Source organism: Gobio gobio (genome assembly GCF_949357685.1).
Source record: "Gobio gobio genome assembly, chromosome: 23".
NCBI lineage: Eukaryota > Metazoa > Chordata > Actinopteri > Cypriniformes > Gobionidae > Gobio > Gobio gobio.
The window spans coordinates 41756927-41769516 of NC_137119.1; the positions used below are offsets into that span (position 1 = coordinate 41756927).

General features: G+C 34.3%; 1 protein-coding gene across 1 annotated transcript; it reads left to right on the plus strand.

Moving 5' to 3' along the window:
• The first annotated feature begins 3270 nt into the window (after nucleotides 1–3270).
• On the plus strand, nucleotides 3271–7209 carry LOC307119444 (uncharacterized protein). The gene is made up of 2 exons (XM_079805715.1): nucleotides 3271–3300; nucleotides 4791–7209. Exon 2 carries the CDS (start codon nucleotides 4794–4796, stop codon nucleotides 6354–6356), a length of 1563 nt encoding a protein of 520 aa, XP_079661841.1. The 5' UTR covers nucleotides 3271–3300; nucleotides 4791–4793; the 3' UTR covers nucleotides 6357–7209.
• Nucleotides 7210–12590: the final 5381 nt, after the last annotated feature.

Genomic DNA, 12590 nt, shown 5'->3' on the forward strand with positions numbered 1-12590 from the left:
ACATGTTTGATTAATGCTTTAATTAACATTTAGGGCTAACTAAATCAATCAGGCTCCATGAGAAGGAATAAGAAATATTTTGACCTAAATGATTTGATTAAATTGAATCACTTTATTATTGTAATGATTTAAACTATTGACATCAGCAGCTTCGTCATAAACATTACTGGTAACACTTTACAAAAAGGTTTTATTAGTTAACATTAGTTAATGTATTAACTAACATGAACTAAGCATGAGCAGTTCATTTGTTACTGTACTTGTTAATCTTTGTTAACGTTAGGTAATAAAAATACAGCTGTTCATGGTTTGTTCATGTTAGTTCACAGTGCATTAACTAATGTTTACAAGATTTTAATAAAGTATTAGTAAATGTTGAAATTAACAAAGATAAATAAATGCTGTAGAAGTGCAGTTCATTATTAGTTCATGTTAACTAATGTAGTTAACTAGTGTTAACCCACATTACTGAAAGGTAGTATTAGTTTGTCATTTTTTTCACTGATCCTCCTTATAAAACTTAAAAAATACTAGATCGAATAATAATTTATCTTAAAGGGTCTTAATCTGTTTTGTGGTATTCTCTTTCCCATCAACTACTGTGACAGTTCCTGGGGAATCGGTTCCCCAAAAAATAACCAAACAGGAAGCATGAACTAAGGTCAAGGGATCGTTTGCTGGGGTCAGCAGTTCACTTTTCATCCAGACGCAGGCCATGATGATACCGTACCTTCATTATCGGACCTTTCGAAAAGCCATGTGCATCATCACTTAACTGGGCTGAATACTAGTTGTACTAGTACATGTGTGTGTGAATTAATTATGATGTGCCTCCTCAAGTAAAGTCATGACATAATGACGCTAGCATTAAAATGCTAGCATTACTGTAGGAACATACTGTAGCTACTAAACATAAATTAACTATACAAATCTGTGGTAGTTCTAAGTCTATTTTCCACATTTGATTGTACAGATATGTGTAATTAATGGCTAAATAATCATGTGGCATTCCAATTATTTGCAGATTATGATATTACAGATTATATTATGACAGTATAACATTTCAAATTTTTTCAAATAATTCAAATATTTCTTATGTATTCTTACAAAGCCTAATTGATTTACTTTACCTCGAAATTTTAATTAATGCATTATCTATCAAACATGTACTAACATTAAAGCTATATGTTTTCTTCATTGCCTCGTGATTAGTTCATATTAATCATGAGTTCATGTTGAAGTAACTATTAATTCAGGTATTAGTACATTTATTTGTGTACTGTTATTGTAAAGAGTTACCGTGTTATATATAATATGATCTCAACATTTACTAATACAATTTTATGATTAAAAAATGATATCTGTTAACATTAGTTAATGCATGTGCACTAACAAGTAGGCCTGCATGTACATTTTTATGAATTTAACATTAACAAAGATTATTAAATGCTGTAAAAATATATTACTCATTGTTAGTTGCAAGTATTGAATTGGGCTTAATGCAAAATCTTCTTATTTTTCATTTATATGAGAAACAATGTAATAAGAAATAAGGTGAAATGAGGGGGGGGGGTCGTCTTGGTTTTATGCAGTTGTTGCATAGCCTTTATGTAGATTATTATAATCTGCATACAATAATCATCAATCATTATACAGCAATTAGTTATGGTCTTCCAACCTTCGTCGAGTGGTAATGCAAGAATGCTGATATTCACTGAAGGAGAGATGTCTTATTGTCACCACACAACAGTCCACATAAACATCACTTGACACACTCGTGATCGTTTAAAAGGAACTAGAGCAGGAAAGGGTGATTAAGGTGAAGAAAAGTTCATCACAACTAACTTTGTCCTGCTTTGTATCTCTATATTCATTCAAGTTATCTTCATCACTCAGTCATATCCACTGAATGTGACAGATATATCTGCACAATTTTATACAAATAAATATATACAATATAGCTAAATCTTAACTTGTTGATCCTTTCAAAATATCTTGGATATACCGTGTTTGAAACCTCAGGGATCGGTGCCCATCCTCCAATACAGCAGAAAACCCCAAAAATACAGTGAGACGGGCTGTGTCAATACTTTCAAAAAGCCTCTTGGTGCGTGGACATTATAAAGCTAACATTGTACTTATTGAGCTGGAAAGAGATTGACGGATCTGAGCAGACTTCTCTCAATGTTTTGATTATGCCTAGGAGGTTAATATTGGGGGAGAGAAACCCATAAATGGCATAGTAATAGTAATTAATGGACAATAAATTAGGTTAAGAGAATTAATTTTAACTTAAAAAGTCTACTTCACCTTTAATGAAGTGCCGCTATAAAGACTTCGCCTGACACAACGTGACAAACAAACAAAAAATATGCGTAAAACTATAGCCTAGTACCAAAAACATGCAAACATACAAATATAATAACAGGACATGTCACAAAATGCGACCCTAAAAAGGACAGAATACTCAAGAATAATCACAATGTAATCAACAAGTTCTGTCGCAAAATGAACATCATAAGCCTTTTTTATTTTTAGGTTAGGTGTTAAAAAATGACAGTGTGAATGCTAAGCGAACCAGGACTAAATGTGTCATTTTCTTTTTTTTGGTCTGAACCAAAAGAACCAAGAGAACCGAACCACAACACTGTAAAAAAATATTTAAAAAGTAAGTTACCTGGTTGCCTTAATTTTTAGTTCATTGAAATAAAAATTTTTAGTTAATACAATTAACATTTTTTGGAATCGACATCACACTTTATTCAAATATTATTAAAAGATTTTGTAAGCATGTTGCATAATTGTGTGTTTTATTTGTAATAATGCAGTGAAACATGCCAAATTGTGCTATTTTCATGATTTATCACAAAAAAGATACAAGATACAATAATATTTTGAGTTTCTATTTATTAAACCAATTTCCTTCTTTGTATTAACTCTTTTTGTTTTCAATGAACTCAAAAATTTAAGGCAACCAGGTTACTTACTTTTTTAAGTTAAACCAACAATATTTTTTTTACAGTGAAGTGTGAACAAACCCTAAAGTTTTATTCCTGGTTAAATAAAGGTCAAGTAAGCATTCTCTAAATGTATCTTTACTGGGGAAACTGCATGTTTGAATCCATGTTTAAAACAAATCTCAATTTTTCAACCATTAGAAAAATGTATTTGACACTGAAAATGAATTGACACTTTCTTGGAAATCATGTGACCTTCATAATGGGTGTTGCTCATGTATAAATTCATCCGTAGATCTTGCTGTCTACAAAACCTGAAGTGGGTCCGAGAAAGAAGCACAAGGTAATATTGTAAATCAATTTGTATTGTTCTTCTGTAGCCTCTGTGACTTTGTGATGATATTTAGTATCTCAATAGTGTGTAGATATTTGCTAATAGCCAGTGCTTTTTAAGTACAGAAATGATAAAAAGGGGAAGAACAGATTTAATGTTCCCACTGAAAAAAATAAGTACCAATATAAATTATGTTTAAACTTTCTACAATTTTTTACTGTCTTTGTCTTTCTGTTCTAAAAATGAAGGGGGGTGGTTAACATGTATTTACAATGAGACTGTCATTTTATTCGTTAGATCTTAATTTCAATAAGACTGTTAAAACACATTTCAATAATTAAATATGACTCTAAAATCTGCTAAAATAATCAACAAACAGTACTATTTACACCTTTCATGCCATTCTTACCCTTTCATTATTTCCAGCCCATTTAGTTCATCTGTCTTTTTCACCATGAAAAAGTCAAACTACAAAATACAACCAAAGTTATATTCTGCAGTGGCTACAGCAGGGATGGTTATAGTGTCAGTTGATATTCAGAGCTTAGCCCTAGACTTCTATGCATATGGAGCCATCCTTTGATTTAATGTTATAATATAAGTATTATAATACTTTAACCCTCTAAAGCCTACTGGATCATAATTGATACATGAATTTCTAAGGCCTCTAAATGAACAACATGATCAAAACGTTGCTGTTGCACTCAATCTACAGCATGCCTTCTGTCATCTGATTGATGGTTTAGACTTTTTTTGTCTTTTAGTCCATCTCTTTTGGTCGTGTTCCACGTGTCTTTTTGCTGTGAAACCTTTACTGATATTTATAAAGTAAACATAATCCTTTTAAGGTAACACTTTATTTTAAGGGTCCAGAATAATGCATTAGTTAAGCGTTAATTAAGGGTTAACTTGTTCACAATCACAACTAAGCATTAGTTAAGCACGAACACACTAGTAATTAATGATTAACTTTACATTTAAAGGGTCCGTAATTATGCATTAGTTAAACTAGTAATCAATGATTTGCTTGTTCACAATTATGCATTAGTTAAGCATGGACACAATAGTTATTAATGATTAACTTCACATTACAGTAAGGGCATATTAGACATTATTTACAACTTAATAAGCCATATATTATTTTTCTGTAGCTGTGTAATTATATGTCTGTATTTTCTGTTAAGTTAACTGAAGAATAAGCTAGTAATTATGTTTAATTACTGTTGATTTTGCCGTTATAAATTGCTAAAATAGTGTAATAAAGACAATTTGAGCCCCTATTCTGAAGTGAAAGTTTTATTCTCATTAATTATGGCACTTATTGAATGATATTTAAATTTATTAACCAGAATAAGCCAATAATTAAGCCTAACTACCATTAATACAGTACTAATAAAGGCAATTTGACCGCCTATTCTAACGTGAAAGTTGTATCCTCATTAATTATTCTATATATTAATTTTCTATTCTAATTAATTTTTGCTTTACATTGCTGACAGAAAATGGCCAGTTTAGGACCAGAACTAGGCAAAATGGATGCAATCATCATTCAAAGCAGTGTAATAGAGAATGGGACTCCTACTCTATACCGTCTGAAACCAACAACAAACTCTCCTGTTGAATCTAAACCATATAGAAAAATGATCTTTGGGGAGAGAGACAAAAACAAACCCCATAAAACCATTCTGATGGTGGGAGAAACAGAAACAGGAAAAACAAAACTAATCAACACAATGATCAACTACATGTTAGATGTAAAGAGAGAAGACAAGGTTTGGTTTGAGATCACAGATGACCAGAGTAATCGATCTTCTGTTCAGAGTCAGACCTCCAGCATCACTGTTTATGGGTTTTATCTACAAGAGAGTCCAATCCATCTAACAATCATTGACACACCAGGATATGGAGACATCCATCGTGATAAAGATATCACTACAGGCTTGCTTAGTTTAAGTAAATCTGCAGAAGAGATTCATGAAGTAGATGCAGTGTGTCTGGTGATTAAAGCATCTCAGACTCGACTCTCTGACAGACAAATATACATATTTGATGCTGTTCAGTCTTTATTTGGGAGAGATATTGTTGAAAACATTGTCTTGATCTTCACACACTCACGTGGAGCTATCCCTAAAAATGTCCTGACGGCTGTTGAAGAGGCTAAAGTCAAGTGTGCAGTGGATGAGCAGAATCAGCCAGTGTATTTCCTGTTTGACAACTGTCAGTCAGACGCCGCTGATGATGAAGATGAAATTCTGGAACAGCCATGGAATCTCAGTTTTAAAGGAATGACAGGATTTTTCAAATGTCTTAACAACATAAAACCAAAAACCTTGAAGATGACTCGAGATGTGTTGCAAAAACGGGAGAAGTTGGAGGCAAATATTTCCAATTTACAATCACATGTTCAAAATATGGAACTAAAGAAAAATGAGCTGAAACAAACTCAAGAAGAGTTAGAACATGTCAAGAACAATAAGAACTTTGAGTATGAAGTTAACGTGCCCTACAAAGAGAAGGTTGATATTGATCCTGCTGTAGCCAGTATGGCGATGTGCTGCACCGTCTGTGAGGAGAACTGTCATTTTCCAGGATGCTGGTGGATCAGCGGTCTCTCAAAATGCAGTGTGATGAAAGATAATCACTGTACAGTGTGCACTAATAAATGCCACTACAGCAAACACGTCAAAGGAGCAAAAATATATGAAACAAAGACAAAGGAGGAGAAGAGGACAAATGAAGAGTTAAAGAAGGAATATGATGATAAGATTGGTGACAGTGTGTCTTTGGTCAAGAAGCTGGAAGAAGAACTGAAAGAATTAGAGGAAGAGAAAATAAAGCTGGTGATGGAAGCTTTTCACTGTGTGGACTCTCTGGAGATGATCGCACTCAAGAGTGATTCTGTGTTCACACTCCTGCACATTGATATTCTGAGTGAGAAGTTGAAGGAAATAAATGAGCCTGAAAAGGCAGAAACACTGGAAAACATCAAGAAGAGAACAGGAGAAGTGCTGGAATACATGAAAAGATGCATCAAATCAGAGAAGTGCACCCTGGACCCTATGTGATATAATACTATATATGTATTCATTAAAAGATTGTGTTCATATATGCATAATTTGTGAGTTTGACCCAAATCCTTTTGTTGTTTAGAGAATATTTGTCCTGAGAAAATGAAAACTTGAATAGTGAAAGTCTCTCTTGAAAGGCTCAATATCTGAACAATGTTGTTAATTGATTTTACTGCATCTTGTGTTTGTGCTCACTATAGTCCCCTGTTAGCCTATTAGTCCTGAACAGTTCCATCTCATTGGTAAATAAAAGGTGTCTTATTGTCTTTCTTTACAGAATAGCATGCTCTACTAGCACTAAAAATGCCCTTTGCTTGTTTAACACATAATGTATTAACTTCTGCATAAAGTGTCCTGGGAAGATCCAGTTCATTCAAGTTGTGTTTTTAGTCACGACTAGAGATCATATGATTATATGACCAATCTTTCATTCAGAATAAAACAAGACAATTCTGCTTGTGTAAGCTTTTTGGCTGACCTCCTTAGTAAAGTTAACTCAAATCACCAAATAAGGATCCCAAATGTATTGTCATACAAGGAGATTTTTTTATGAGGATCTTATTTGTTTTGTCTGTTCATGCATTAAATTAGCTGTCAGTTAGCAGTCACTTTTTTACTCTTCACTTTCCAAATTGATGCTATATACCCTTGATCTTTTATCTTAAAATGCTTTTCTCTTTTTTAATATTTTTTCTAAAAGTGGTTTTGGTATAACAGAGTTTCAAAGACCAATGCCTTTATTTTATGTAAAATCTGTAAAGCATTTTTATGTAAAGTTGTGTGTCTATATGACCATGTGTATAAGATATCATCCTGATAGTGTTATTTGACAATAAATAAGACAATTGTTAAAAATATATAAGCATATTTCAATTATCCTTCTCAGAGTGAATTTGCTGTTAAACACTGCCATATGATAACATTTCCTCAATTCTTTAAAAATGTCTGCTGTTTGAGAATAAGCACAGAGACAACAACATAAACATTTAAATGTGTTATAATAATGCTTGAAGAATCTTCATTCCCAGAGAACTAACAACAAACAATATTTGCAAGACATGGATAATATTGTGATATTATAATATGTGGTTGTATTATTGTTATGTGAATAACCCCCAAAAGCTATTCCTTCAGTTCATAGTTCATTTAGGATTTAAAAAAAAAAAAATACTTTACAGCAGATCATCTTAATCACAGTTTAATTCATGCTCAGATTTCATTTTCCTCATTTGGTTTTACATGTGCGCATTAAGGTTGGTCACTTGGAAAAGAAAATGGATGTCACCTTCACCGGATACATCCTTTTAGAAGAGCATTTAAATGTTATCATTAAATAACTGTATATTTTAAATTGGTCCAGATAAAGCACAAGTTTCATGACACACAACCACCACTTCATGGCAGTTTCTATACTCTCTGGAGCTTCTGACATCAGCTGCAGTCATCAAACACCAATAACTGTCATAGAGCAGTCACTTTGCTGATTGCTATTTAGCGCTTTTGTTTGTAAGCACAAATAAAGCTTAGTTTAGACGTCATATTGGACATTCCAATTTCTCCCATTCATTTTAATAAAAGTGGTCTATCTTTGCTATACGTGGTCTCTGGTGTTGCTCAGAGACACACAACGATTGACTTGGATTTAATTTAGTTTGGTACCATTTTTGTAAGTGGAGCAAAATTAAGTAATCAGTAATATTATGTCAGCAGTATCACACTAAAAATCATGCCACACACAAAAAACTGCTTCTTCAGCGGTTCTTTGGGGGGGTTGAGGTGCTATATAGCAATACTGTATACCTGTTCTTTAAAGGTTTTCTAACTTTTTTAGTAATCTTAGTCTTTAAGTTTAGCTGGGGAAAGAATGAAACATTTAAATGCAGTGTATTTCCTAAAGATAACGTGGTTCTCAACCTTTTTGCCCCCAAGGCCCTCCATAAGGAAATATTCCATTGCTCCCCACACAAGAGTTTTGACCTCAGAAAAGCAGTGATTCAAAACAGCTTTTACCATTGTAGTGAATTCCCATTCATAGCAAACATATATAGATGATGCATCAACAGTGTAAACCCTTGTGGAGTGAACCGTCGGAAGGATTTTAGGGACCCACATGTCCAGGGGTCCCACTAAATGTCAATTTTCATTTTAAAAGAGTAAAGGAGATAAGGGTAAAGGAAATATGCAGAATATTATTAATGCAGAACATTATTATTTCTCACAAAGAAACAATTTATATTATTAGTAAGCAAATATTGCACTACAGATGCATCTTTAAACAACAGTTCTGCTTTATGTGACAGTGGGTGGATTGTGTTCTGTTATTTTAGAATATGGGAAATTTCCACAAAACTTTTTCTGGTTCCTCCTCTTTGTCTAAAATGTATCTTCCTCAATATAAGCTTGAACTATTGAACTGTTGTTCTGAACATCAGAAAAACTTTGCTGAAATATATCCATTCTTCATATAGAAATAATTGTTTAGGCCCAATTTAAAAAAAAAATATTAGTTTTGCTACTATTTTCACAAGTACTGTGTACATTTTCAAAAGGCCAAACCGATCACATTTGTAACACAGATAGTTATTCTTTCAAAACCTGATCCCATGCTTTCCTTACAGTTATACAGATTTTCAGTCCACATAATAATTTTTATAAACAAAAGATTATTGTAATATCATGTAATGAGAACATTTGGATTAATCACCAAAACACAACAGTTGTTACGGAAGCACACTCAGAGACTAAGATTGCAGTGCAAGGTTTGGTTTATTGACAATAATTGAGCAGTATGGATATGATCAGATAAGTAGGCCGAGAGTTGGAATCTTCAACAGAGCAATAATCCAAACTTCCAGATCTTACAGATACTGGAGAGTTGACTGACCAATGACTGAGGTGAAGTGTGTGCTTACATGGTTGTGCTTATGAAGGTGCAGACGAGGTGCAGGTGTGTGTGATAATGAAGCGCATGCAGGTGAGAGCCAAGGAGGATGCTGGGAAGTGTAGTGCAGAAGTGTAACAACAGTATGATCTTCTTTCAATTTAGTAATTTTAAAAAATTGGTTCATTTAATAGCAACAATGCAAGATACATGTTTCGTTGATGATTTACTTACAGTAACACAGGCTACAGATGCCACATTAGAAAATACACTTACCTAACTTACATATATACATTTCATAATGTTTATAATATTTGTAATAGTATCTATTCAGTGTGTTATCAAAATGTGTGATGAAGTTACGACACAGCCATGAGGTTTTGTGCTATAGAAACAGAGTTTGCTGCCAATAGAGTAAATGTTCTCACTGTGCCATATGACCGATTGTATACTGTAGTTGACCTTTACTGTATAAACATGGTATCTGTTTACAGTATCACATTATGGCATACATACTGTAATGTTAAATGCTGTAATTGATGCCATCAGTCTCCCTTCTGATGCATCTCTGATCAATCTGATGTTATGCAGTCATTGACGGTTTCCTCCCCCTTGATCTATTGCAAATCTCTCTGTCACACACACACTCCAAAAATATTTCATTTCATTTGGTTATCCGTATCATACCGTATAGAATTCTATACATACCAAATGTTTCATTGATTATTTCATTGCTCAGTTGTATCAAATAAACTGAAAATGGAAGAGATGCAAATCAGAAGTTTGATAGTAATAACTTTATTAAAGGCAGTTACTGTGAATGAAATGTTTATATAGATGAAACACTTACTTTGTGATGTGAAAAGGACACTTTGTGATTTTGTGTATTGTCCTAACACAATTGAAAATTAATTCATTTTTAAAAGTTGCATGTAAAAATAATTGGGCTTGAACCCTAGTCATAGTGTAATGTTTGAAAAAGTGCACTTTTGATGACCTGTTGTGGTATAAGTACTATGAGTTTTGAAAATGTAACACTTGCTTGTGAAAATTGCACCAAAGCAATACAAAAAAACCCTCCAAAAAACACAACAGTACTTTTCTGGAAGATCAAGTTTTTACAAGAAAGTTTCCCTTTATTGAAGGAATAAAAACTCTATAAAAGGAAGCTCTACATTTATCATGATACAGTGAATATGATTAAGTGAACCATTGTGAATAGTTTCAGTTCTGTTCATTGCAGTCTTACACAAGTTTGTGGTGGATTTTGTTGTTTCTGCCTTTCTTTCACACGGAGTCAAGTCACTGAAAGTTCAAACAATGTCAATATACCACATATGATGTAAATCTTTTGTTTTACCCTTTCATGTTTGGTATCATTTTAAATCGTCCCCTTGGAATTATAAGGTTCTATCTGACATTTTTGTCAAAATTGAGTAATTCACATATTCTTATTCTGTGACAACTTCTTTACATTATGTGATGGTTTTTTTTTAAGTTTTTAAGTTTTTTGGAACTTTTTATTTAGAAAATAAAAAGGTTCTTTCTACACAGTCAAAAAAACTTTAAAGCTCAATATCTCCAAACCAGTCAGAATGCAGATAGAACCTTATAATGCCAAGTTGGCGAAATGTCTCATTGCAATTGGTAAAATGGTCTCAATTTCACTGCAGTCACTGCTATTACCAGAACGATTGAAACCTTATGAGAATTCTGTTCTCCTGGTGTGGGTGGTGTCAAGTCACCTTCATTTCTATAGCGCTTTTCACAATATAGATTGTTTCAAAGCAGCTTTACAGTGATAATAAGAAATTAGTGGAAGAGAGATTGTTTTGGCTGTACATCAGCTCTAGAAAAAGTCCAGCTAAAGTTTTTGATTGAATTATTTCCACTGTGAATAATCATTAGTTATTTACTTTGGGGCCATGTGCACAACACCATTTTCAACTAAAATAGAAAACTCTCAATGCGTTCTGGCCGCTCATCCGCACCGCAAGCGTGTTTCAATACGTATGTGTGTATGTGCATAGTTTTTCTTTACAAAATGACTACAAAATTGCTTGTCTGTTTTGCATAATACAGCTTTTTTTAGACGTTACGATCATTTTAATAACGTTTTCTTCTGTACAGAGGGAAAGTGAAGGAGGCCTTTACAGGGGAGAGTCTAGTTGACACAGTCTGCCTTGGTCGTGTCTAGGCGCAGGTCCTTCATCTGATCTGGATCCGGCAGACTACTGTAAACCTCGGGATAAACAGAGAGACTATCATTAGCGTAGATGCCATTCTTCTGATGATGTAACGAGTACATCAGGTGTTATAGGGAGTGGCTACAATGTGTATGTAGACAACTTCTACTCAAGTCCAAAGCTATTCATGGATCTCTACAGCATGAACTTTGGAGCATGTGGCACCTACAGGGACAACAGACGAGGATGCCCCCGCACAACCACAAATGCCATGATCAAAAAGGATCCTAGGGGCACCATCAGGTGGATCCGTGACGGCCCTCTGGTTTTTGTAAAGTGGATGGACACTCGGGAAGTCTCTGTCTGCTCCACAATTCACCTGGCCTTCTCTGGCAACACAGTTCAGAGAAGGGTAAGAACTCAGGATGGAGGCTGGGACACCAAATCCATTCCATGCCTAACCCCTGTCACTGAGTACAACAAGCATATGGGAGGTGTTGATCTTTCTGATCAACTCATCCAATACTACTCCGTTCACCATAAAACGATGAGATGGTACAGGACATTGTTTTACCATTTTTTGGACATTGCTGCGACCAACAGCTACTTAATTCACAAGGAAGTTTGTGCAGAGAAGCAGCAACAGCCCATGACCCATAGGGATTTTCTGGAGGAGCTGACAGCCCAACTCTGTGGTGTTACCGTTGCTGTTCCCCCCACCCAGCAACAAAGTGACCATGTGCCTGTGCCAACATCTGACCAAACTGATACCAGCAAGAAGGCCTCCTATGGTAGAAGGCAATGTGTGAATTGCAAACAGACAAGGCAGGTCAAACAGGCCACCCCCTGGAAATGCAAAGCCTGTGATGTGGCCCTCTGTGTGATTCCTGATAGGAACTGTTTTGAGGCTTAATTGGCACCTGTAAATAATCAAAATCCAAAGAGGCCAAAAACGCCTGGACTTTTTTTGGAAAAATGTAAATAGTTTTGGTTCTGTACAAGTTCTCATGTTTATTCCTGAGTTCCAGGACCCCAAAGACTTTTTTCCAGAGAAAAATATGCTTAGCTTTTATTTATTTGTGTGTTTTCAATAAATATTTGAGTGATTCAATTTCCGTTTTATGTTTTCATTTGTCTTTATGGTCCCATAACTTTTTTTACATT